Source organism: Micropterus salmoides, unplaced genomic scaffold, assembly GCF_014851395.1.
Source record: "Micropterus salmoides isolate LMB-PRFRI ecotype aquatic unplaced genomic scaffold, ASM1485139v1 Ms_hic_scaffold_18, whole genome shotgun sequence".
Taxonomy (NCBI): Eukaryota; Metazoa; Chordata; class Actinopteri; order Centrarchiformes; family Centrarchidae; genus Micropterus; species Micropterus salmoides.
This window is the reverse complement of record NW_024040928.1, coordinates 24,867,761-24,895,538: the sequence shown is the minus strand read 5'-3', so window position 1 is coordinate 24,895,538 and position 27,778 is coordinate 24,867,761. Positions and strand designations below refer to the sequence as shown.

Here is a 27,778-nt window from a genome sequence, read left to right as displayed (position 1 = left end):
TTCCCAATGTACCCAAGAAATAATAAAATGTCAGAATTCTTCTAAATTCACTAAACAGATTAATGCCCCTCAAATAACAAAATTTTTTTAATTTTAGACACTCTCCTCTTGCAGCACCATCAAGACAAGCTATTCATTTTGCTTGAACCATTGACGACATATCATTGGTCAGTGTCTTAAACCCGTTGGCCTCCTGAACGCCTCAACCCTTTTTGATTTTTAATGACCTCCATGGACTTCCATATAGCAGACACTAACAGGATGAACTTTATATTTACCTATTTGTATTTACTTTACATTAATAATTTATTATTGCCAGTTTAAGAACAAATGCATGGAAGCAATGTTTGGCAATCTTGTTTTCTGCATCACTAGACCTGAAACTAAACTGAACCCACAAATTTACCCAGCGGAACAGGTTGATGTTGATGATGTAGCTTCTTATACATATAATGACTTATTGTGGCTTGTTAGTTAGTGTGTGATACAGAATAGAATATTAAATTGAACTCAACTGCTTAGATTGCTGAACTGTAGAAGATTGATAAAAATGTATTAACTGCTCAGCTATGATGGAAGTGACAGTTTACGGTGTTCAAGTTGTTGAAACAGATAAGAGAGAAGAAACAAACACAGAAGTCAAAATGGCCTCTGGGTCCTTTGTTTCTATGACTCAGTCTAAACTGTGGGTGTGTTGGTGATTCTTCTGCCTTATCACCCTCTTCTCTATGTAGATCAGAGCAATGACAAACTTGTGTGTTAGCATTCTTTAAACACAGAAACAAGAGCAGAGAGATTCTCAGTGCAACAAACGCTTTACTTTAAAGGCTTTAACCTGATACAAAATCAAGTACAGTAATATATATATATATCTGTGCTTCAGTAACATTATATAGAAGAGTACAAATCATATTTTGTATTTACAAAACCCCAAACTACATGATCAAAGTGCACAATAAAACAAACACCTGTGCAGTTAATAGTGATTATTATCAAAGTAGAAAAAAAGTTATTTCACAGGAAGAAGACATGCAATCAGAAAGAATAAAAACAATTGGGGAAAAGTTTAAATGTGTATTAAAAGAAGAATAAAAACATCACATGCATAGGAATTAAACACATATCTTGACTATATCTGACTGAGACATTTTTATGAAAATGTTTTTAAAATGTTATAAATATATACGTGTTCCTTAGATGGGAAAGTGTTCAAAAGCCAAACCCCAAAATCCCTTTTTGACCTAGAAACAACTATCAGAGCCCAACCCATGACAGGTAAACAGATCAATAATAAATTTTTGAGCTAAGCTTAAAAGTAAATTTTGAAAAAAATCAATGCCATGGCTAGCAAAGGAGAAACACGATCAATTATCTGTGTCACTCATGATTCACTATGAACCGGCTGACAGAGCCCTGACTGATCCCAGCGTCAGATATAGTGTCCAGGTGAGAGATTAACTTCTCTTTGTAAATCAGCACCTGTTCATCACAGCCAATGCCCTAACATCCCCCATCACGGATATCTCATGGATGAGACTGTCCTCTCCATAAATATAACATTAGCTCCTTATTCAAATGTTTACACCTGCTTATGTTAATGTTGGTTCTCCTACTAACAGTCAATCTTGGTTTATTTTAATCCTTAACCTGAAAGGATAAGTCTGGCATTATTCTATATTTCCTTATCGTCAACAAATCTTATGGAAAGACTAAAAACAACAATGCGTTCAATATCCTCAGTACTTTCTGACTTCCCTAGCACTTGTCCCACTTAGTCCCAAGCCTACGGATTCCTCCTGAAGACATACATCTTTTTATTTTATTTTAACGGGGTCAAAACTATATAGTGTCATTTTTAGACAGACTATAACAGCATAGCAGTTAGCATGGTTGGAGCATAGCATGCCAATGTTATCATTTAGCTCAAAGAACCGACTTTGAGCTAAGTGCTCATATCAGCATGCTGACATGCTCACAATGACAAATATGAGCAGGTGTAATGTTTACCACACTGTCTTATTTTGGCATGTTAGCATGCTAACATTTGGTACATGGATTAATGCACATTTGGTGTTCTAGTGAGTATTTATGGCAGCATTGCTCATTGGTGTGTTTTTAATAGTTTTTGGACAACAATAGAGCTCTGACACAAATAATATCAGGCTGTGGATACACAGATAACAGAAGGATCAATTAATTGTAGCATTATTTTTTAATAGGATTGGTTGACAATAAGATGATGCACAAAATCCCCAGACTTATCCTTTAACCAAGTAGTGGCAGGTGTTTAAACCTTCACCACAGACGTGGCAGAAAATGTTCATATGGGTTGTTTTGGTCATACACAACAACCCAAAATCTATCCAGCAGTCTTCATCATTTGCAATACTACAGTAATGAGCTTATCTGCCCACTATTTCAGTTTTACATCCTGTTCACTGGTATTGTCATTCTTCCGTATTTTTTAGCACTTTAATTTATTAGTTTGAAATATGAAGAGGAAAATCTACAGTGTGTCCCAGGAATTGTACAAAATTTAACACCTGTTCTGAGTTGCAAAATTGTCCTGTTTAAAAATGACTCTACTTGCAAATAAACCATTTCCATCTCACTGACTTTAATCCCCACACTGTCTTTTTTTTTTTTTTTACATCTGAAAAGAATTATAAAACTGACAAAATGCCTAAAACTGTAGTCTTTACTGAAGCCTTTAGAAAACATTGTGACAGAAAGCTATATAAGGGCTTTATATCCTGAAGAAAAATACATGTGAACAAAATCTTTTTACTTTCCCTCCCACAACATAGAATACATTGCTAAATCCACTGTATAGGTTTCCTGTAAGATATACATAGAGAGATCTATTTATACACAATACACTGGCTTTTTTTAGTGAACAAAAAGCAACAATGTGGGAGGCTAAAATCTGGCAACGTCAATCTTCCCGCATCTGGACTGCTGCAGGAGGAAACTGACTGATCGTGCATATGGTATGATTTAAATCATATGGATTGTTGTTGTTTTTCCTGTTGTCTTTGTTGTTTCATGTCCGCTGTGGCTAAATTCACTTTTGGACACTGTGTGGATTTCTTCAGGAGGATTATGCTAAACCTCTACGTCCGTCTCTGTTTTACATTTCCTCAGGACTACAGTAAGGACCTTGAGTAAAGAACAAAAGATGAAATATCATGAGATCAGTGTCATCATCCCACGTCTAAACAATCACCAGTGACTCTCCAGCTGCTCTGCCTAATGTACCCACGCCACACAAATACAGCACGGAGGAGGATGCTGTTGTTGTTGCCGCCTTTGACTGAGTCAGCATGAATGCACTGATGCTGTCTCCTTCCTGAGTGGATGAGGGGAATCCTTCACTCTTTACGTAAGTGGTCTCGTTAGATATGATTTCACACATCCCCTCTGTACGAACTGCTGCTGACTTCAGACTGTGCACATTTCCAAATATTATAATTAATCAGCAGAGCAACAAGAACATCTATAAACAGGCTCTGACACATTTGCACTGCTTCAGTTTGAGAGCCGTCGGTAAAGAGCTTTCTTTTTCATTTTTCCAAACTTGTGTCTGCAGGATGTTCATTGAAACACTGACAATATGTATCAATGTAGTTCACGCTTATAAGACATCACAAGTAAAGCTGTAATGTGCCATATACAGTCCAAATGCCTTTGTTTTTGTTGTTCACTGAAGACATTTTAAGATCAAAAGTATGAGTACGAGAGTTCAGAATTTCAGCTCTCATTTTGTGGTATTCACATCTAGATGTGTTAAACAACTCAGGATATACCACCCTCTGTTTGAACCCACACATTTTTCAAGTGAGCAAAATTATTGGAACATGTGACTGACAGTTGTTTCTTGTTGCCCAGGTGTTGCCTTTTAGCTTAATTGTCCAAACATTAAATAGCTCTGCATGACTAGTCTAAGTTTTCATCCTTGGTTCAAACCTATAAAGACTGCATTTCCTGTTAAAGAGGATAAACCAACATGAAGACCAGAGAGCTGTTTATGGGAGAAAAGCAAGCCATGTACTGATAAGAATGATAATGTTGTTATTTGTCTCATCCTAACAGTAAAGCACAGTCTGCACATGGCCACGCAGTCCTGGGAAGAGGTCCTATTGGCCAACGTAAGTGAAGTCACCTGTGTCGGTGAACCAAGGATGTTGCAGGGTCTTCAGGCTCCTTATGTCGCTTAAATGATTGATGATTTAAAACCCTTGTTTAAAAAACTATGTATCACTCCTTTAAAGAGCAGATTAATAGTTTCATTCAAAGAATCATAGTCATTGACCAGCTTAGGAAATAAATGACTTACAAATAATTACAGACCATAGACAATTATTTGATGTGAAATTAACAAAGTAAAACATTTACATATGATTGTTATATACGCCGAACAAAATTATAAACGCAACACTTTTGTTTTTGCCCCCATTCATCATGAGCCGAACGCAAAGATCTAAGGCTTTCTCTATGTACACAAAAGGCCTATTTCTTTCAAATATTGTTCACAAATCTGTCAAAATCTGTGTCAGTGAGCACTTCTCCTTTGCCGAGATAATCCAGCCACCTCACAGGTGTGACATATCAAGGTGCTGATCAGACAGCATGGGTATTTGCACAGGTGTGCATTAGGCTGGCCACAATAAAAGGCCACTCGAAAATGTGCAGTTGCACTGTATTGGGGGGAAACAAGTGAGTATCTGGTGTGAAGACCATTTGCCTCATGCAGAGTAACACATCTCCTTTGCATGCACCTCCTTGATCAGGTTGTTGATTGTGGCCTGTGGAGTGTTGGTCCACTCCTCTTCAATGGCTGTGCGAAGTTGCAGTCAGGTCAAGACCCCGATGAGGACGACAAGCATGCAGCTGAGCTTCCCTGACACGGTTCCTGACAGTTTGTGCAGAAATTCTTTGGTTATGCAAACCGATTGTTGCTGTCTGGGTGGCTGGTCTCAGACGATCTTGGAGGTGAAGATGCTGGATGTGGAGGTCCTGGGCTGGTGTGGTTACACATGGTCTGCAGTTTTGAGGCCGGTTGGATGTATTGCCAATTTCTCTGAAACGTCTTTGGAGACGGCTTATCGTCAAGAAATGAACATTCAATTCACGGGCAACAGCTCTGGTGGACATTCCTGCAGTCAGCATGCCAACTGCATGCTCCCTCAAAACTTGCGACCTCTGTGGCGTTGTGCTGTGTGATGGAACTGCACATTTTTGAGTGGCCTTTTATTGCGGCCAGCCTAAGACACACCTGTGCAATACCCATGTTGTCTGATATGCCACACCTGTGAGGTGGATGGATTATCTCGGCAAAGGAGAAGTGCTCACTGACACAGATTTGTGAACAATATTTGAGAGAAATAGGCCTTTTTTGTACATAGAGAAAGTCTTAGATCTTTGAGCTCATGATGAATGGGGGCAAAAACAGAAGTGTTGGGTTTATAATTTTGTTCAGTGTAATTAAGGCTAATAAATGAGAGGTAAGTACTTATTATTTGTAAGATATTCTATTTAGATGAGAGAGAGAGAGAGAGAGAGAGATTACATGACACAAAGGGATCCTTAATAAGTTTAACAAAGAGAGCAAAAATCTCTGTCTCTGTTCAAAGGCTAGTAAGTGGACCTTTTAAGATTTATTTTGGTCAAAATTGTTTTGTTTAACAAATAACATCTTCCCTTATTAGTCCACCAAACTAAATATTATAAAGATATTATAGAAGAGGAGACCAGGGGCAACATTACAGAAACATCCAAAGTCTGAAATCCTCTCTGCTCTCAGTTTAGAATGACATTCCAGATATTTGGTATTACTGAAACATGTTTCCTGACAGCATTTAGGAAAAAATCTTATCTTGTCTTAGGCGAGAAATTTAACTATTACACAACCGTCCTAATGGAACAATTTCTTAAGAAATCCAGAGTTAGGATGGCATAGACCCTTTCCTAAATTCAGAACTGCTGTTAGGTCTATATGGTTCTAACAATGAAGAGGGGAAGAAATGTGAACACAAATATTTTATGATTAAAAGGCTGCTCATTTCTTAACTAACTGTCTGAGATAGGATAAGACACAGCCATTAGTTTAGGAATTTCTTCTGTAATAGGAAGATATGTTTTTTTCCTATCTTTGAAACTTAAGTTAAGATAGGACAAGCAGTTGGGAAATGTTTCTGTAATGAGGCGCCAGGATCTTTACCTCTTCTCCAGCTGATGACTGAGCACTGGAAGCTAATTATCTAATGTGAGGAGTCTGACACTTTCTAAACCAAAATCAAACGCACCACAATGCCTTAGACAAGCAAAACCCTGATCAATTCATCAATAAAAAGGTTGACAGGGAGAGAATATCAATAATTATTAATTTCTGAATTTGTACTTAAGTCATTGAAATCAATGGCTACCTCTTTGGTATTAATGTCTGGAGCAGAAGTCAAGATCTGACTCTTCTTCTCCTTCTTCAGGATCTTCTTCTCCATCATCTCCCACACCTAAAGACACACAGAGGACACAGAGCACTGACTTATATTGAATCCATGGCGACTTACCCTAACCTTAATTAAAAACAAAGTCTAATGTAATGGTTTACCTTGTGGGTTCCTGCTTTTTGTCCACTCCATGAGATCAATACCAGTGCACACACTTTTGTTTGGACAGTAAACAGATCTATTTAACCTGTGTGTTTGGAGACTAAAGGAAATCCTGTCTGTTCCTCCTGGAGGTCTTTGTGTAGCTGTGGGGTGTTGACTGAGACGCTCATTCAGGGTGGCATTTCTTATGTTTTATAGGAGTGAAAGTTAGCTACTACAGCTGACATTTTATCTCCACATTTTTGATGGAAGATCTAAAAAGTGTACCCAGTTTTAAGGGGTATGACGCCACTGACAGGTACTAAATTAAACGTACCGTTAAACTTAAATAACATTTCAGATTTCTCTGGGTTTGGGATTATGTAAGTACACAACTCAACAAAATTATATAACAAATTCTTTATTTAGACACTTGAATGAAAAAAGTTCCATACTACATCTTTAAGTAGTCAAACTTTTTTTAAAAATCAGTTCCCATCACAAGCTACAAAAACCTATAGAGATGTCCTTAAGATGTGTCTTCCAGTCGTTACATCCAAAGTTTTTCCTCTGCTGATGTACAATTTCTGAAAAGCAGGCCATGATTGTATTTCCAGCTGTTTTATACGGATGTTCATCTGCCTCCCCTGCTCTACTGCTTGTCTCTACACTTTACTTTAGAGTTGTACCACATGCATACCGGGGCAGAAGTCAATGTTCATCAGCGTGACGGCGATGTCGTCGGTGTCGATGGCGAAGTGACTCATACTCTCATAACCGAGCTCCAGACGCTCAATGTCAGAGGCCCTTGCTGTCGCTGCCATTCTGTCAAAACACACACAGGTTTCAAAATAAAACCAAGTTAAATTTCAAAAGTTTGCATCCAGTCAGATGAGTTTGACTCTACGGTTGTTAAATTGAATGCTGTGATTTGTACAGTGTTTTGAAAATTTTAATTTGTCTGTTTATGCAAAATGTTTAAAAGCCAATCCTAATAAAATCCTGTTTCAATATTACTGTTGTATGTCATTAAAGATCTAACGCTGGCATAAACCCTGATGTTAAGTTCAACTGCAACAAGCAGAAAGCCGTTTTAATAACCTAAATTTTAAACAAGCAAATAAAAACAATTAACATTTCAAACATTTAGATAAAAATGAAAACATTTAGACATTATATTCATGTGACTGTAACATCCCAGATTAGTGATCGGTTTATTTCATCTGTATTTTGTATCTGCCTGGGTGAAACACATTTTTCCTCTGTTGTGTTGGAAACATTTTAATGAAATCAGACATTGTAAGATTCAGACACTGACTTTAGCCGCTGATGGTTTGTGTACTAGACTCATTTTAAGTTAAAGGCTTCTAATATGCAACCTGTGTAGTACCGATAAATTAAATATTTAATCAGGCAAGCGTCCATTTCAAAGGTTACTGATGTTAAATAAAAGGCCAATATTGGCTCGATCCATCAGCAAACCAAACACACACACTGAGTGATCTCCATCTCATCCCCATGTGGCCGGTTGGTGACGGCAGCATTCAGAACAGATTTGTTTGGTTTTTCAATCTCTTGTCAACAGGTTGATCATCTGCTGCATAATGTATATGAAATGACTAAACGTCTGACACAGAGCTGATGTCTGTTACCACAAGGCAACACAGTGCTGTTTACTACATGCTCCTCAACATAAACAGTGCTCTAATGATTAGTGCCCATGTTTAAAAAATTAAGTTTGGGATCTCGTTTATTGTACTACTAATAATACATTTTTTTTTTAGTTATTCCAGGTGAGTATGCGGTCTGGGGTATTTTTGTTTTCAACAGAAATCATGGCCGTCTTCAGCCAATCAGCATGACTGTCACTGTATGTGTGGATAAGGATGCAGAACGAACATAAAAAATTAAATCAAATTCACTTGTAGTGATTTCTAAATTAAACTTGTTTGGAATATAAAATCGATTTTACCTTGTTAAATAGACAATTACATTTGGACCTATCTACAGTAAATATCTACTTTGGTCTGTAAAATATATATATATATATATATAAACTGATGCATTCACATAAGCAGAATGTGACAAAACGTCAAGGATGGAATCCATAAATATTCTAAATAAATCTTGCTTTAATTGTATTATAATATGATTATTGTGAGTTTCAGCTTTGTCTATGAAGTTAATTGATGGCCAGATCATACGGTGACCCTGAGAGGTCAACACGGTGCAACTTAAGAAAACACATGCACAGTGTTTAGAAAAAAATGCTGCAAAGTAAGAAAACAAAACAAAATGCAGAAACACTGCAAGTGATGAAGACGCTTGGAAGTGCCTGTCTGAAACTCACATTTTAGCAAAATTTTCAACACCACTTACAGATAGCCGACTTCACTAATCTCAATGTCCATACTCACATACTTCTGTGATGGCTTAGGGCTGTCCCATTCCTGTTTACAGGAATCACTTAACAAGTGATGTTAGATAACCCCATATCAACCAACAAGAGCCTTTAGGACCTATGGAGGTGGTATTTTAACTGTTCCTTAAGTAGCCCATAAAACGAGCAGGGAAACTGTTTTAGACACTGTGCTACAAGACTGGAATACCCCCCAGTTACATTAGATAGGCAAGCTCTCTTTTTTTAAATCAACTGAAGATCTACTTATCTCTCTTTATCATCTACTTTCTATCTTTCCACTACTTTAATCTCTGCCTTTTTATTTGATCTTAAGTTTCTAGATGTGGTAATCTAGATGTGTTAAACAACTCAGGACATACCACCGTTTGTTTGGACCCACACATTTTTCAAGTGAGCAAAACTATTGGAGCATGTGACTGACAGATGTTTCTTGTTGCCCAGGTGTTGCCTTTTAGGTTGATTGTCCAAACATAAATAGCTCTGCATGACTAGTCTAAGTTTTCATCCTTGGTTCAAACCTATAAAGACTGCATTTCCTGTTAAAGAGAATAAACCAACATGGAGATCAGAGAGCTGTCTGTGGGAGAAAAGCAAGTCATTGTCAAGCTGAGAAAAGAAGGAAAATCGACCAGAGCCATTGGACAAACATTGGGCATAGCAAGCACAACAATTTGGAATGTCCTGAAAAAGAAAGAAACTACTGGTGTACTGAGCAACAGACGTCCAACAGGTCGGCCAAGGAAAACAACAGCAGTTGATGACAGAAATATCATGAGAGCTGTGAAGAAAACCCCCAAAACATCAGTAAGTGACATCAGCAACGACCTCCACAGTGCAGGGTGAAGGTATCACAATCCACTGTTGGAGGAAGACTCAGAGAGCAGAAATATAGAGGCCACACCACAAGATGCAAACCACTCATCAGCAGCAAGAATCAGAAGGCCAGATTGAAATTTGCAAAGAAGTACAAAGATGAGCCGCAAAAGTTCTGCAACACAATCTAATGGACTGATGAGACCAAGATTAATCTCTACCAAAGTGATGGAAAGGCCAAATTGTGGAGAAAGAAAGGAACTTATGATCTGAAGCATACAAGCTCATCTGTGAAGCCTGGTGGAGGTGATGTCTTGGCTTGGGCCTGCATGGCTGCTTCTGGAACAGACTCATTAATATTTATTGATGATGTAACTGATGATGGTCGCAGCAGAATGAATTCAGAAGTGGACAGAAACATTTTGTCTGCCAGTTTACGGAGAAATGCATTGAAACTAATGGGGAGGAAGTTTATCATGCAGCAGGACAATGACCCAAAGCACACTGCCAACAAAACAAAGGACTTCATCAGGGGGAAAAAGTGGAAGGTTTCAGACTGAGCAAGTCATTCACCTGACCTTAACCCAATAGAGCTGCACTTCACCTCTTTAAGGGGAGACTGAAGGGAGAAACAAACTAGAACTGAAAGAAGCTGCAGTAAAAGCCTGGAATAGCATCACAAATGAAAAATGCAACAGTGTGGTGATGTCACTGGGTCGCAGGCTTGAGGCAGTTATTGCAAGCAAGCGTTATGCCACCAAATATTAAATGTTATTTACATTAAGATGATTGGTTCCATTACTTTTGCTCTCCTAAGAATGCTGTGGTCTAATACAAACGGTGATATGTCCTGAGTTGTTTAACACATCTAGATGTGAACACCAGGGGGAAAAAAATAATGTGTACCTATATAGGTGTCAAATAAATGTAATGTACATTATTTCTATCTGAATTGCATAAAGTAGAAGTTTAAAGTATCTCAAGACCTCATAATTGTACTTGAGTGAACACACCCAGTTAGTACCTTTAAAGCTAATCCAACTATTACAGTCTGACCACATCATTCATCAGTCACCACAAACAACACTTACTTTTCCAGTATGACTTTGGCACTCTGTGAGTGTGAGAGTGAAGAAGACAGACAGACAGGAGGAGAGAGACAAAAATTAATCACATTGTGCTTCAGTTCTCTGTGCCAACGACATCAGTCAGAAGTATTTGACACGTCACTGTACAAAATAAAAACATGATTTAAAGAAATATTGCCGGCTGCCAGAATGGCCTCATGGCGTTTACTACCTGCTGCCACTAACTCTATCTTCTTTAACACCTGCTTTGGCAGAGCATGTGGCTGAACATAAAACAGCGACACCTGAGGCTCTTATTTTTTCTCTCTCTCTCACACACACACACACAACACAAACTTTCCTCAGTGGAGACAGTGTGACGCAGACACGTTGCATCAGCACTCAGGATGCTGAATTTAGTAACAACTTCCTTGTCTCACATGACACGTATAGTACCTGTACCTGGCGTGTCTGAGTAACTTTTGTGTCCTGAAAATACAAAATGAGGGTCCAATGCAACATATTCAGATCACTTATTTTGTTCGACCAACATTTAAAAATCCCACAAATATTTATTTTACATGATATGCACAGAGAAAGGCAGCAAATCCTAACATATAAAGGCCCTAGAACCAGTGGATGATTGACATTTTTAACATAAATAAGTCAATTATCATAATTGCTGCTAGTTAATTTTCTGTTGATTGGTTAATCAATTAATTAGACTATTAATTATATGCCTGACTGAGCCTTCTTTTTGGCAATGCCATAATAAGAAAGTAAGTTAAACACGATTATATTCTATGTAGGTTCAAGAAGGTAAAGGGCAAAATGAAGTGGTTTGTCGAGTGCCTTAAAATGCCCTAATTTGATGTATTTTCTGTTGAAATGGCATATCAGGTGCAACACAATGTTGGCAGATATGGTTCAAAGAGTTGGAAGGTTCAAAGTTAGTGTTTTCACTTGTTTTGCCTAAACAGACCTTTCTCAGAAGTGTGCAAAACTGTACAGACTGCAAGTGCAGTAAAACCACATGTTGTGCCCTTTTCAATTCTATAAACATGGGATGAGACGTATTCACTTCTGGTCATGAACTGACCGCACTTCGTTGGCCTCACACATAGTTTGATTGAGCTTTTACATGCGAAATCACAAGGCTCAGTATTAGCCAGTGTGTTAGAGGTAGCAGGGCTGACCTCTCATTTAGGAAATATTGATTGTTTGCATTCTTGTTTTAGAACTGCACTGTCTTTTTAAAGTAAATATATTTTGGACTGTTGGTTGAACAAAACAAGCAATTTGAAGATGTGGCACGGGGTTCTGGAAAACTGTGATGAGCAATTACTGACATTTTATGTACAAACCATTGAAATAATCATTAGTTTGGAGCCCTAGATTAGTATTTTCAGTACACAAAAACTACTCAAATGCCACCATTTTAAGTGTTGAGCATTAAACTGTTAAAAGTAAATGAACACGGACAGAGATTAAACATCAAGTATTTTGTGAACTGCTGCTGTTATAGGACGCTAGGAATGCCAGTTGTTTGTTTACAACCCTACAGGGAAACGCTAACTAATAATCTGATTGGCCAGTTAAATAAGCAAACTGATGTTTCACTTTAACCCTTCTATTAAAAATAAGTCTACTTCTGAGGACAAGAGATTTAGAAGTCAGTGGCTGTAATGTGTCTGTGCATGTTTTTTTTTCCATCAAAACATGTTTGTACCCATACAAATACATGTGCATGTGATTAGTTGGTTGATCAATACAGTACACCGGAAAGATTGACCTGCTCCTCATCATCTCTACAGCTATGTGACTTTGTCACACGTGTGACGATACTGCCTGTGTCTTAAGGTATGCAGGACCAGAGACTGAGCTTCCCTGGGGGGATGGGGGCGCTTACTGCTCCTGCTTCACTGCTCACTCTGCAGCTGTGCATATAAAGACCTTGATCATCAATAGCAGCAACAGATATTGCCTGGGGACTACTGACCATGGTTCATCCTGTCTTATGAAACCTGTGGAAAATATTGATGGGCGGTAGGAAACTTAAACTGAAATGGAGGAGCATGTAAAGTGTGAGGTGTGTTTGTTTAAATAAAGTAAAAATTTCTACTATAATAATACTATCATAGTACATAGGACTAGATTTTATTAAACACACAGTTTATTTAAATTGAGATGCCTACATTTATAAAGCTGTGGTTCACAAACTGAGAGTCGGCAAGATAAGTCTGAGCAGTCACGAGATAGGTAACTGCTAATTATTTCACTTTCCTCCAGTATTTTGTGATTTAAAAGGATCATTTTACCACATTAGGCTCCTTAAAAAAATGTTCAGAAGTTTGGGAATTATCATAAAATACACATTTTGTAACCTTGATGATCACAAAATCTGATCAAAAAAAGTCTGATTAGGAGAAAATAGTTTTGACATCAACCCTGATGCACCTCAACAGAAGCTTTTCCTCAAGCCGAACATGCAAATTAAATTCAAGACAAAAAGATAAGCTTCTACTAAAGTAGACTTTTTCCTGCAGAGAATTTTGACAAGACACTAAAAATCTGTTTTGTAATAATTTCTTTTAGGAAATGTATTAATTCTGCTGTTAAATTTGCTGTGATTTAATTTTTCATTTAAGGCAGTAGTTGGTCCCAGAGATAATTAAATACACATAATGGCCAACATGCTGTTTTAATAAGAGCTTTGTCCACACTGATGAAATTCTGTGGGGCAAAATACTGTATCTTTTTTTGGGGGTATATTTTTTGGGTGTATCTAAAACATACATTGGAATTAACCTTTAAAATAACAAGTGCTAATTTCAGATAAGTTGGGTCACTAAATGCCCCAAAACCATCTTAAAAATAACAAAGGAGAGTGTTTCTCCAATCATCTCATTTAGGCTGCAGGAGCCAGCTGATCTGAGCCCACCTGTATAAACAAAGGCATGTGTGGCTCCTCCATTGACTGAATGGCCGACTCCACCAGCATCACTGCGGCCTCCAGGTTGTCGCTGTGCCGTCGAATGAGGGATCGAACGTGTTTGAGTTTTTCGTCCTGTTGTTTGGTAATGAGCCCCACCAGCTCCTGCTTCCGCTCCTCCAAGATGGCCACCAGTCTGTCAAACTGGTTAGCCAGATGTTCTCTCTGTCGCTGACCATTTTCCTGAGGTGAGAAAGAAGAGTGCTCACCTGAACAAACAGTACAGTACAGTATTACAGTATTTAAATTAAAACTAGTGTTGTTTAATGAATTCCTCATTTCAGTGTAGTGTATGTAGATGTACATAAAGGTGTCTCTTTGTTTTTGCTTTATCATGAAAATGTTTGTGGGTTATTAAAACATCTGGATTTAGACATCTCTCGCCACGTGCAGTTTTCCTTTCTTGTTGTTCATGTGCGTGTCTCTAACCTCTGTAGTGCGGCAGATTTCTTCCATCTGAGAGATGACTGCCTGGATGTGGTCGTTACTGGCGACCAAGACCGCGATGCCGTCGCTCAACTCAGTCTGCAAACATTCATCATCATTAAACATCACTGACATCAGTTCAGCCACTAACATTCCTCTGAAAATTATTGAAAGTTAAGGATTTATGCCTTTATATTCTATGAAACTAAACGATTGTTCTGATCAATAAGCACTGCATCAGCAGAGCCACATAGATGATCAGAGACCCTCATCGCCCATCTCATTGTCTGTTTTCCCTCCTGCCTTCAGGTACGAGTTACAGGAGCATAAGTGCAAGGTCCAGCAGGATGCTGAACACCTTCTTTCCACAAGCTGTCAGAATCATCAATGGACTGTGCCCCCTCCCACTAACATGCCCACAACACACCGGCACGCCCTTTAACCCCTATATCCTCAAGGTCACTTGAAACCAAATAACTGAAAACTGTGTCATGCATTAAGACACCTCACAAGTAAAATTACTGGACCGCGCAACTGCACTTTAAATACACCAGAAGGATGAGCAGCTATATGTGACATGGTATGTGTTTTTTAACCTTTTTTTCTGTTTTTATTATTGATATTGTTTTATTAAAAACTTGCAGTTTTGGGAAAAGTATTCCTTTTTCTTTTTAGTATGCAAATACATGAAGAAATGACCATAAAGGAATCTTGAATAAATGCCCCCAGAAACACATCATGTCCCCGCACCTGTAAGCTGTTTCTGTTTCTTATTGAAAGTCTACTTGAAACTCTTCCTCCTGGCCAAAGGGGATTTTCCACCTATTTAAATTTAAAGATAAGTTTTTTCATTACTTCCACAAAGTTCATTTGATGGTAACCCTTGATGGAGACTTTTATAAACTAGCAAACCAATATGTAATCTGTATATCACTGTTACACCAAATTTGGTACATATTATATTCACTATAACTCATGAATGCATTATGCAATCGTAACTAAATTTACTGGACACATATAGGACAATTCGCCTATAGATGGCGCTTCAGCAACATGGTGAATTCAAATGGCAATATGTCTGAATAACTTTGCAGCATTTCTTTTTGAACAAAGTACGAATATCTCTGTAGCAGATTTATCCAATCAGTATTCCTGTCCGTCATTTTATGTACTGTGTGTGCAGTGTTGCCGAAGGAATGCACTCTGAGTACTTTCTAGCTAGTAAGCCTGTCAACACCTAAAGCACAACAACATGAGTCACCAGCTGCATCTGTTTAGAGTATCATGTGACATCATGTTTGTTTCTTAGTTTGTTATGGCTTCTGTTCAGTTTTAGTGTCATTTAACGTGTAATTAGTGTAACAAATGTTCTTTGTACCTCTATGTAGGCTGAATTAAATTACTAACTTTTGCTTTTCAGGTTAACCTCTGCATAAAGATGGAGGATCAAGAACTTTGCTCAACCTCATCTAAATTTCAGATGAGTGAATCAGAGACAGAGTGAGAGATGGAGAGGCCGGCACTGAAATGTCAACAAAGCCAACTGCTCAATAACATGATGGACACTGCCGCTGCCATCTGCATGACAAAACTGCTGCACTTTGAGTGATTTTGTGTGTTCACACGCGTGAGTTAACAGTGTTTTATTTATATATATTTGATGAAGAAGTTGGATTAAAGCAATGTCTGGAATCCCTGTAACACACCTTTAGATTACTAGATAACTAGGTGCAGTGGGGGAAAGTAACTCAGTACATTTACTCAAGTACTCCACTTAAGTACAATTCTGGGGTTCTTGTACTTTACTATACTGTTTCTTGTATGCTACTTTATACGAACTCAACTACATTTCATAGGGAAATGTTATACTGTGTACTATATGTATTAGGTAAGTGTTGTTACTAGTTACTTTGCAGATTAATATTTTAAAAACCCATAATAAGCATTTAAAATATAATGCATTGTTAAACAGTAAATTAAACTACCCAGCAATATAAAACTGCAGGTTACATGTTACTGCATCAACAATATCTAATAGTATAATGGAACACAGACAGAACCCATTTTGGCTGCTTTTTGAGCACTTTTACTTTAAGTCATTTTCTTATTATTTCTACATAATTCTCTAATACTTACATCCACACTTTGGTGCGATTTTGAATGCAGGAGTCTTTATTGTAACAGAGTATTTTTAAATTGTGATATTGCTATTTGTACTTAAGTATAAAAGATCTTAATACTTCATACAGTATATGTACTTCTTTCACCACTGACCAGGTACTGTATGTGTAGGTGTGGCCTGATTTCAGATACATACAGTATTATTTTCTCTTTCTCTACCTCTCATTGTTTCTAAATGTAGCACTTAAAGCAGTTCAGAATAAATATATTAATTATTTTATTTACACATTTTCAGTTTGGTAAACAAGCGGCACAACTACAACGGAGTCAACCACCTTCCACCCTCAGGGATAAACAAAGACAAAAAAAAAGCTGTTCAGCATAACTGATGAAGTTGATGTAATTGCACGATTCTTGCAATTTGAATTTGGGTTGTATGCACTTACTGCAAGACACTTTTGATAAAAGCTAAATAAATGTAATCTACTTTTATATTATGTATTTGCACTGGTTGGTAGGTCAGTGTGCATCTTTTTGTGCTACATTTGTGTTGCTTTGGTGTGTAGGAAAGAGATACTGGGATCCAAACAGAAAAGGAAAGAGAGAAAACAAAAGATTTAAAAATAGAAACAGAAGGAAGTATGTAAGATAAAGGCCATCATCCCCTATAAAAAGTCGCCCACCCACATGAACTTTCTGGAGAATTGTTAGAGTTTAGACTATTGTACAGTATACACTCTTTGATGACCTTTAAACAAGCTTTAGCTTCAGTTGGAGCTCTGCTGCGCAAAAAACTTCCTGCTCACTTCCAACACACAGCAGTAACAATGTCTCAGAAAGAATCTTTTGGTTTTGTGTAGGTTCTTACCCTGACAGTGAAGCGAAACGGACTGATGTGAAGTGAACTGGACAGAAGTGAAGTGGAGAGCAGTAGGGAGTAGTGAAAAAACATGAAGCGATGTCAAGTGAGATGCAACAAAGTGAAGTAGAGATGAGTAGAGAGTGAAGATGACAGAATTAAGTGGAAGGAAGTGGTGTCAAGGGAAGTGGAGTGGCATGATGTAAAGTGGAAACATGAAGTGAAGTGGATTGACATGAAGCGAAGCTGAGTAAAGTGGATTGAACTAGAAGTGAGATTGAATGGTGTTTATATAGTGAGGTGAAGTTGAGTGCAGTAGAGTGAAGAAAAGTAAAAGAAGGAGGGGAGTGAGATGGGCTGAAGAGGAGTATACTGAACTGAAGTGAGTAGAGTGAACTGGAGTGAGATGAGGTTTAAACGAGTGGCATGAAGTGGAGTGAATAAAGTGAAGTGAACTAAAGAAGAAGGGAGTGAATAGAGAAGAAAAGTGAAATGGGTTAAAAGTGTTGTGATGTGAACTGGAAATCAGGAGTGAAGTGAATTTAACTAAAGTGTATTTAAGTAAAGTGAGTGGAATGAAGGTGATCATGAAGAAACAGTGTAAAGGTTGTGCAGTGAACTGGACTGAGCTGGAGTAGTGTGAGTGGAGTGATTTGAAAAAAATAAGTGAATGGAAGTGGCATTATTAAGTGATGTAAAGTGGAGTAAAGTGGCTGGCTAGAAAACAACCCTTTGTTATAATGAATATAAAGCTGATTCTGTACCTTCTGTTTCATATAGACGTTGCTGAGCGGAGCCACATCACAGTCCTTGTGTTCTCCAAACACTTTGCACATGGAGCAGGTCGGCGTCTCACAGGACAGGCAGTAGATATTAATCTTCTCCTCTTCATGTTCTTCACACATCAGCTGCCGCTGCTCTGGCTTTATATTCACAAGCCTGGAGGAGACAAAAAGTATAATCGGTGAATTTCAGTACTGGGATTTGAAAATGAAGCTGATATGCATGTACTGTTTGCAAGATGGAGACAGGGTGGGAAAGTGAAGTGAAACTGGAACATAGTGCACTGGAGTAAATTAAGTGGAGAGAAGAGAACTGGAGTGAAGAGTTGAGTCAAATGGTGTAAAGTAAAATGGAGTGGAGTGGCATGAAGTAGAGCAGATTGAAAAGGAGTGAACTGGAGTGATAAGAAGTGGAGTGTAGGGAAGTAAACTAAAGAGGTGTAAAGTGAAATGCTTGGAGTAGACTCATGTGTACTGAAGTGAAGTAAAGTGAAAATATGTAGAGTCTAGTGATGTGGAGTTTGAGTGAGTGAAAATTAGTGAAGTGGGGAGTGGAGTAAAGTGAAGTGGAGTGGCATTAAATAAAGTAGGTTGAAATAAACTGGAGTGAAAAGCCATGAAGCGCACAGGAGTAAATTGAGTAAAGTGAAGGGGAGTGAAGTGAACAGGAGTGAAGAGTTGTAGTTGTAGAGAAAACTGGAGTGAGCTGGCGTGAAATAGAGCAGTGTGAAAAGGAGTGATAAGAAGTGGAGTGGAATGAAGGGAAGTAAAGTGATGTAGATCATGTGACAAGGATTGAATTGCAGAGTAAACTGGTGTGAAGTAAAGTGATGTGAAGTGGAGGAAAGCAGTGGAGTACTCTGAAGTGGAGTAAAGTAAAGTGAAGTGGAGTGAAGATTTGTAGGGTCAAGTGATGTGGAGTGAAGTGAGTGAAAATGAGTGAAGTGGGGAGTGGACTGAAGTAAAGTGGAGTGGTATGAAGTAAAGTAGGTTGAAGTAAACTGGAGTGAAGAGAAGTAGAGACAAGTGAAGTGACAGAAGGGGAGTAAAGTGAAATGCAGTGGACTGAAGTAAAATGTAGTGTAACATGATGAAGTTAAGTAGAGTCGTGTGTTGTGGTTTTGAAGTGGAGCGGATTAAACTGAAATTAAGTACTGATTGTTTTAAATTACTCAAATGTGCTAAAATCTGATTGGTGCACACAAGTACAATGACATCAGATTCTACCAATGGAGCCCCGGCCACTTCAAACCAGTAAGAGAGTTTGTTTTTTTTTAAAAAAAGGAAAACTTCTCATGTGAACCTGTTCTGACTTTGGCAAAAAATAGTTTGTTCATGTTGGATCCCATCACTCATAAAAATAAACGTATAGTAAAAAGTATATGTGGTTTAATTCCAAAGTTTGTTTTGGATTCCAGAGTTCAAATAAAAATGAAAAGTGTGTGTAGTACCTTCAACGGGCAGACATACTGTATACCTTGGATTAGATTCAGGTGAGGAAGAGAAACTAGTGCATTTTACACCCAGAAGTGTTTTACTTACAAGATAATCCAGAGATATTTATTCTTTTGCTACTAGCTATCATTTGAATGCACTTATAATGTGCTTAAGATGTCCTTAAAGGAAGACTTAAAAGAAAATCTGGCCAATTTTTTAATCTGTTTCCCATGCACTAGTGGCATAGTGTCCACAAGAATTGGCAACATTGCCTGTATTGTTAGACCAGCTTAGTTTATTTCTGTTATTGCTGACGTATTTTGACGTCAGTGGATGATGGAAGAACTACGCAAAGAGTTTGGCTGAGATCACTGTTGTTTCTTTGCCACTTGGGAACCAAGAGGGTGTCACTACTCACAATGTCTCAGTCACCCCATAGTGTGATATTATACATCTATCTTTCCTCTGTTTTTGTGTGGTTTTACACCATTTTCCTCACAGATTTGTCACTGGCAGTCTGCAATGTACATGATCCTTACGATGCCAAACATTTAATTATCATACAAGCAGAAATTAACAGCCAGATGAACACACACCATGTCCCAAGTTTGGAAGCCACAGGGGTGCATGTATGCAGTTGGGACAGGGGTGGCATTGGCACTAGGGAGCATCCTAAAAAAAACAAAGCCTTTTCAACAGAAGCAAAACATTTATGCAATAAATGTTCCTTTGTACTCTGACGTAGGTGTCTCTGACAGAAATGATGATTAAGTAATGAGAATTTTTTCCACACATAAAACAAAATGATGAGAAACCACAAGTTACAAAACATTTGTGAACCTCACTGTGAACAGTCACATCTATTTTAGCCCACACAGATAATGAGGGGACTCCTGTCCTTCTGTCTCTAATGAATGCCAACATATCTCTTCTTTACCAGTGACTCGTTTAGCTTCTAATTTGGAGTGAAAGTAACAAATACACAGTGAGACAAATCTACACTGAGGATAACTTAAAAATATGAGTGTGAAGTTGTAGTAAGTCTGTACGCTTATGAAACAGAAGCAGATGGACTAAAGAGGCTTCTACCTTTCTTATTTAGTAAGCCTTAGTTGTTAGTTGACTAATAACCAACTTCATCAAATTCTGCCCATTTACTTGCATAGATTAATAGTTAAAGTTATTAATTATTAAATAGGTTAGTTCACAAAGCATGTTAAACTGCAGCCCTGCTGAATCTCTGCAACTCCCTGCAGTAACAACTCAGCAAAACACAAAAAAAGGCAACAGAAGGTAAACTCCCACGCTAGATACAGGTCAACATTATAATTTAGAAGTTCTGAGCTTTAACTTCTGAGATAAGACAGAGACATTAAAATTATCCATCTCTGGTGATGACTGGTCAACTGACGGGAAAGTCACTCTTACTAAGTCACCTCTTACTAAAACGTTGTCTATTTTGTTTTTAATCCTGCAAAAACTCTAACTTACCATGGTTAAAGCATCAGCAGTTATCTGCAATGTTATTAATCCACTTGTTTCCCACCTTTCAATACGTATAAATAGGGGAGTAGCACAAAATCCTGGGCCATGTGTATAGGCATTCTCGACTCCTCCCCACATCCACCGCTTTTAATTATCTCTGTGGGCCGTCCTCCCATGAGGGCCTGTATACTCAGTCTCCTTTGCCCCTCAGTCTTACACCCCTGCATATAAACTAATTCATCCTTCAGATAAAACAAACAGAGGTGACATCATCTGAAAGAAAGTCTATAAAATGGGTTTTAAGAAGTGATTCAAAAGAAGTCAGTGACTCTGCGAGCCTTATCTCCTCGGGCAGGTAGTTTCAAAGCCTGGGGGGCCCTGATGTGGCAAAAGCACAGTCACCTTTAGATTTAAGCCTCGACTTTGGAACTGCCAGAAGGGCCCCACGTGAGGATCTCAGGTGCGAACTGGCTCATGGGGGGTCAACATGTTTGCTATGTAGCTTTGGGCCAAACCCAGATGTCCTTTAAAAGTGATCAATAAGTATCCTAGCTGGTGATTTTGAACTAGTTAAAGGTGAGAGAGTGACTTCTGGTTCATGCCAGAAAGGCGGAAGTTACAGTAGTCGAGTCTGGAGAAGGTAAGAATGACTTTTTACAGGTCAGAGGTGAGGAGATGGTTTTAATTTGCAGGAAGCAGGACTGGAAGCAGAACTTTTTTCCATCAGTGTTTCAAAATTAATATCCAAATCAAATATTACCCCCAGAAAATAACTGCTGTGTTGTAACTGATGCTCAATTTGACCTCTTCATCCATTGACAGCAACAAAATCTGTTGCAAAAGTAACAATACACTTAATGACAAGGAAAACTGACAATAACCCCCAGTGTTTTACCATTTAAAAGCAAACAACCATGACTTAAAAAATTATCCATTCATGTTTTCTCATAATTTAAGCATGTATCAGTTTGTCACTACTTACCAAGAAGTCATGACTACTGTGATTTTTTTAAATCAGCCTCAAAATGTTAAACTACTGTCTGCAATGAAACAAGAGCAAACCATCCATTATGAATAGATCAAGTTTACATTACTGTGAAAGAAAGACTGTAGTCATAGAGCTGAAGAAAGACAATACTGTCCTCTATTGGTAGTCACTCATCACTACAACAACATGCAGGGTCTTACCTCAGAGTCTATATAAAGACCTTTTCTTGCTAAACCCTGTTGGGAATATTTGACATACATACTGACAACAACTGGGGTAAGAATCAATCTGTCATTCTTTAATTGTTGAATTTAGAGAATTTTTAAATGATGATTAAATTAAATCTTTCAATCATCAGATGCAGCGTATTTTTTCCATCTTATTTTGCTTATTGTAGACAAATACTGTACATTATACAATAATTCTTAACATAATAGATTAGATATAAACCATTAATAAAATCTTTATATAGTCCTTATAAATGCTAAATAGGGGGTTAAAATAAAGTGTTATCCCTTTTTCTTATTATCAGTTTCTTACCCCTATACCTCTCTACCTCCTGCACATACACACTCACCTGGAGGACTCCTGCTGTCTGTAAAGGTCTATGATGTTCTCCACCAGCAGGTTCCTTTGCAGACCGTAGATTCCATGGCGGTCCAGCACCACCTCATGGCGGCACGACGGACAGCGAAACCGGCTGCCACTGGTAGCCACGCTGGAGGGGCCGCGGGACTGCCACAGAGGGTTAATTGACTGGATAAAGACAAGAGCGAATAAAATGTATAAGGTGGATCTATTTGGGTTTGATGCTGTCAGAAGCAAAAAAAGAATAATCAAAAGCACTTTCTGATTTTCACACTTAAACAAAAACATAAAAAAGGGTCCATTGATGGCCCCTAGAGAAAAACCAACTACCTAAATGAAGATTCCTATAAGGATGTCTTTTGGCTAAGCTGACGATAAGCACTGGAGCAGTTGCAATGTTTTTTTGGTTGAACAACATGTAAATGCTGGGATCAGACTACAATAGACTGTATTTTTGTCTTTTGAGATGGTCACCGTGTCAAATTAGATGATTAGTCATAAATTCTTTCTGTGACTTGCCTGGAAACATGGCAAACCAGATGTTGGACCTGGACAATTCCTAGGTTCTCTCTTTTTAAAACTTGTTGTGGGGAAAGAGGTGTCAAATGAAAGTTCAGAAAACACTGAGGACATGGAAATAGAGCATGGAAATGGATTCTGTGGCAGGATTGGTTTAACAGGTTAAAAGAGACATTATGATAAAACTTGTTTGCACTGAACATACATTCCTGTTGGAATATATTGTAACCTGCATTTAGCTTTCATTCCCAAGCTATCGACAAGTTTTGGAGCAAGCTACAGACTTTTCAGAGGTGTGTAGATTTTTGGTGGACGATTCTGTTCATTTGCAATCATTAAAATACCACATCAATTTGAAATAATCATGGGTGCTTGAAATTTGTTTGCATGAAAATGTTCAAATTAACCAAGCTGTAACCCTGTAAGACAGACGCAATCTCACCTGGAAGATGTCGTTGGCACACTTGCGGCAAAGGTTGTGCTGGCAGGGCAGGATGACCACGGGTTTGGAGAACATCTCCAGGCAGACTGGGCAGATCAGCTGCTTCTCTAGGTTATCCATGGTGGCTCCTCTGCCAGCGCCAGGCCCAGAACTGCCTGCTGACGGAGGCTTATAGCCGAGAGCCAAGTTCATCATGTCCAGAGGCGGTGAGTAAAATGTCAACGAAGACAGAAGAGGTTAAGTAGCAGAGAAACACAAGATGGGCGGATTTTCTAGATCTTTCTTCTTGAATTCAATTCAATATCCCCACAGGTCTATATCCAGAAGTAGATTTCTAGCATTTTACCCTAAAAAAATGGCGTTGATGGGGTTTTTAGTCGTATTTTCTCTCCGTCTTCTGTTCTAGCTCTCACAGTGTCTCTTTCCCCAGCTGTCCATCCCTTTACCCCCCTGCCAGCCTGTCTAACCCCTATCTCTGTCTCAGTCCCACAGCAGCCGGACTGTTGACTGCTGATATTTTTAGCTCCTCAGTTTGTTCTGGCTTGGGTTACTTTCTAAACTGATTTTCCCAGCTGGGGCACTGAAAAGTCTGGGCGTGGCAGAGGATTAGAACAGTGGTCAGTATCAGGGTTCAAATGATAATGTTTTTATGAAGTCTGATACTTAAGAAGGGGTCATCTTGGTGACATAAGCTATGGCCACCATGTTTGGGTTCATTAGCACTTCGGCATAAACAACTAGCTCCATTTCTCAACTCAGACATCTAGTTGTCACAACAGGATTCGCTACACAGGACAATGGTGAAAAACAGATGCAACTTATTATATAAAACCTAGCTATTTTCTCCTTAACATCTCCTTTAGTCTGATTAGTCAAGTCAAAACTATATAGCTAGTATTAGCTTATCTCTTATGATATTGGTTGATTTGCTAAATTAGTTTTCTGGCTTGTTTCTAAGCTTACAAACTTAAAAATAACTTATTTGTTTATGTAAACTGAGCTTAAGCTAATGTGTTTTAGCATTGAGTAAAAACTAACTACATTCAGACATAATGTTCTCAAAGAAAAATACATATAGAATGAAGCAACAAAGAATGATGGTTAGTGATAATTTTTTTTTTTCTTTTAACTACTTTTATTTTCTTAAGTTTCTTCCTGCTTTTACTGCGTATCTTATTTGTTTGAGGTGTTTCATTGTCTTTGCTCTTGTGAAAGCACTTTGTAACATTGTTTAGAAAAGTGCTCTATAAATAAAAATTATTATTATTATTATTATATTATAATGTGGTTGAAATCAATAATATGATATATGATAAGATGTATTCAAAGTCACATAACATAACAAAACTATCCGATTAATGTTCAGTTCAATGGACTGTGTTAGACTTTACTGTTTGTTCCAATAATGTTTAGCACACAGTAAGTTTCTGTAGTGTTTCTTTGATGAAAAACTGATCAATCGGATTGATTTTGCATTCAGATAGTGTTAGTCTAGAGCCTAGCTGGTAGTATCTGCTTAGTTTGTTTGTAAAATGTGTCTTGTTGGCCAACCAAGAACCAATAAAGAAAACAAATCTCTTTATGATTATGCATAACTGAAGTCAAGCTAATGTGTTTGCAATATCATGTTATCAGTTACAAAAGCTACATCTATTTCTTCGGTTTTTATCCAGGTTTATCCAGGTTTTGGGGGCATTAGCTTCTATCAGGGCTGGAGGATATGCTTGAAAACAATACTTATAATATGTTTACCACACTTATTATTATTTAGTTAAATTCTTATATTAGGCTTACATTTGACACAACTTAACTGGTTTGAAAGTAAAACTTCAGTGACTCAATTTGCTTGTGTTTAAAAATTCGCATGGAATCATAATTTCATAAAATGATAACACATAATCAAATTGTCATGATTTCAGTGAGTCAAAAGACAATCAACTTAAAGTTACGATTAGACTAACCGCTTCACTTTCTAATATAAAAGTAAGACCTAGTTGAGTCCTTACGGTCTACTCATTTTTGTACATATCAGACAAAAAACAAGGCAATTCTTTTCAAAATAGTTCAAATAAATAAACAAGATTCCCCCGGTCACAGTCACCACATCACACACCCTTTGTACTGTATAAGTTTTCCTGTTTATATTGTTCCCTACAAAACAATATAAAGTTTTATATATTTAAATATTTTGTGTTTCCCTGTAAAGCAACCTCACTCTTAAAGTTTCTTGCTCTAAAACAAGCCTGTCTTGTTAAACAGCTTTCCTAACTGTCACAGGAGTGGTATCTGTAATAAAGCCAGTCAATCAGAGCACAGGCTTATGAATAATGCTAATGTTATGTTGGTGATCCCTGACCTCCTTGTGGAGAGACAACTTTACAAAGGACAAGCTAAACATTAATCAAATGTATTTATAAAGATTGGGCATCTATACATCTCACTAGGGACATGCTAAATATAAAATGTGAAGTGTGTTTGATTGAGTCATCAAGCCAGAAGCAGCAGTATGAAAATAAAACAGAGAAAGAGAGCCTGTTAGTAACTAGATCCTAAGATTAGGCTAAAGCTGAATGGAAATGCCGGCCATGGTGGTTCTCAAAACAAAAAATACTCAAAGAAAACATTCAATTAGAATTCAGAGAACATTTATTTGAATCATGTACAACATCTACGGTTTTCCTAATTTATTTAATGGGATTAGGAGAAATATTGTATTTAGTGAATGTCTAAATCAATGTTGAAACTGGTATTTCAAATATATAGACCTGCAATTAAATTTTAATTGCAATTTCTCCATTAAAAGTGTAGTAAAAATGTCTTATCTTAATCCTAAACCTTTTAGAGCAACACCAAAAAAACAATCCTGTTTTCTGTCTTGTGGCCTAACTTTCAACTTTCCACCAAATATACTAAAAAGGAAACTTAAACCTTAACGAATGGGAAAAAATACATTTCCTTCATGACAGAGGTAATGAATGAATAGATTAATGCAAGTTTTTCAGGGATTCAGACCAGAAATAAATTCAAGCAATAATTTACAATATTATCAAAACATTTGACTAGTGTTTAAAGGTCAAGCTAGAAAATTGTCTTGTAAAACAGTAATTACGCAGTAAATACGTCATAAAACTGAATTATATGCACCCTATCAGTCTACACCAGATTCTATTTTAAATGTAAACATTGGTCTGCCCATAATCACCTCCACCCAGAAACACTTTCTCCTGCCCTTTCATCAGCTTCCTGTGAAGCGAGTAGATAGCAATGAGGTCAGTTCCTTGCGACCAAACACACAAGGTATTTGCTAATCAACAAAATGGAGCTGGCTAAGGAGACTAAACTATTAATAGGATTATTAGTCTATTTATAGGCTTTGGAGTGCAGGACTGCTGCAGTTAGCAACACACACCTATTCACGCCTCTCTATTAACAGCTTCATTTTTATGGTTTCGGGTAATCATTGTGCATCAGTTCAGGCTGTCCAGCTTAAAAGGTGATATTCTGTCAACAAATCCAATGGAAAGACCAAACACCAACAATGAATTGATCCTACTAACAAGTACTGCCTGTGCTCTATGGCTCAAAGGAATTAGCACTATTCCTTTATTAATCACTGTTGTTTACTTTGACTCAGTCCCACATACACCATCCTGCTGCCCCAAATACTCAGCAGAGCACTAAATATGGATTAATCCGCCCTAAAAATAGTCCAACAAATGCACTATTTACTCTTGTTTGAGTACATTTGGCAAAAACTACATTGGCCAGCTGACTAAGATGTTGGTCATTAATATGTATGAGTAAATGCAATACAAAATGAAACAAAGACCTTGGTTGCTGGTCCTACATGTAGTGTAGTTCTACATTAGTTTACTGCAGTTTACCAGGCAATACTGAGGAGTTTTAGAAGCTGTGAGAAAATAACTGTAGTGTTGTGTCCCTACTTTACATCTACCTCAGCTTCATACACAGACACACTATGGCATTTATTTACATTGTTTAAAAAGTACAAAAAGTCACCTAATGTACAAGCAACACCGTCTCTACACTAGGCAATCATTCTCTGTCTGATTTACCAAGCATTTAAAAAAAAAAAAACAACTTGGGGGGATTTTGGGAAGAACGCTTTTTTTAGTTTCTTGCTGAGAGTTAGATGAGAAGATTGATATAACTCTCGTCTGTACAGTAAATATGAAGCTTCAACCAGATTTAGAATCAAACACAACAAAGAGTGATGACTTTTTTTC

General features: G+C 37.7%; 1 protein-coding gene across 2 annotated transcripts; it reads right to left on the bottom strand.

Moving 5' to 3' along the window:
- Positions 1–830: 830 nt before the first annotated feature.
- trim54 (tripartite motif containing 54) lies at positions 831–24,029 on the bottom strand. Of its 2 annotated transcripts, XM_038727537.1 has the most exons (9): positions 23,532–24,027; positions 22,560–22,738; positions 18,055–18,229; positions 14,314–14,409; positions 13,834–14,067; positions 10,917–10,939; positions 7,291–7,415; positions 6,426–6,512; positions 831–3,159 (listed from the first exon to the last, which is right to left on the bottom strand). In XM_038727537.1, exons 1-8 carry the CDS (start codon positions 23,724–23,726, stop codon positions 6,436–6,438), a joined length of 1,104 nt encoding a protein of 367 aa, XP_038583465.1. In that variant the 5' UTR covers positions 23,727–24,027; the 3' UTR covers positions 831–3,159; positions 6,426–6,435. The 2 variants fall into 2 exon arrangements, 1 of the variants encoding a protein (XP_038583465.1); XR_005445420.1 differs by lacking the exons at positions 831–3,159; positions 10,917–10,939 and having other exon boundaries at positions 23,532–24,029.
- Between the last annotated feature and the right edge of the window lie 3,749 nt (positions 24,030–27,778).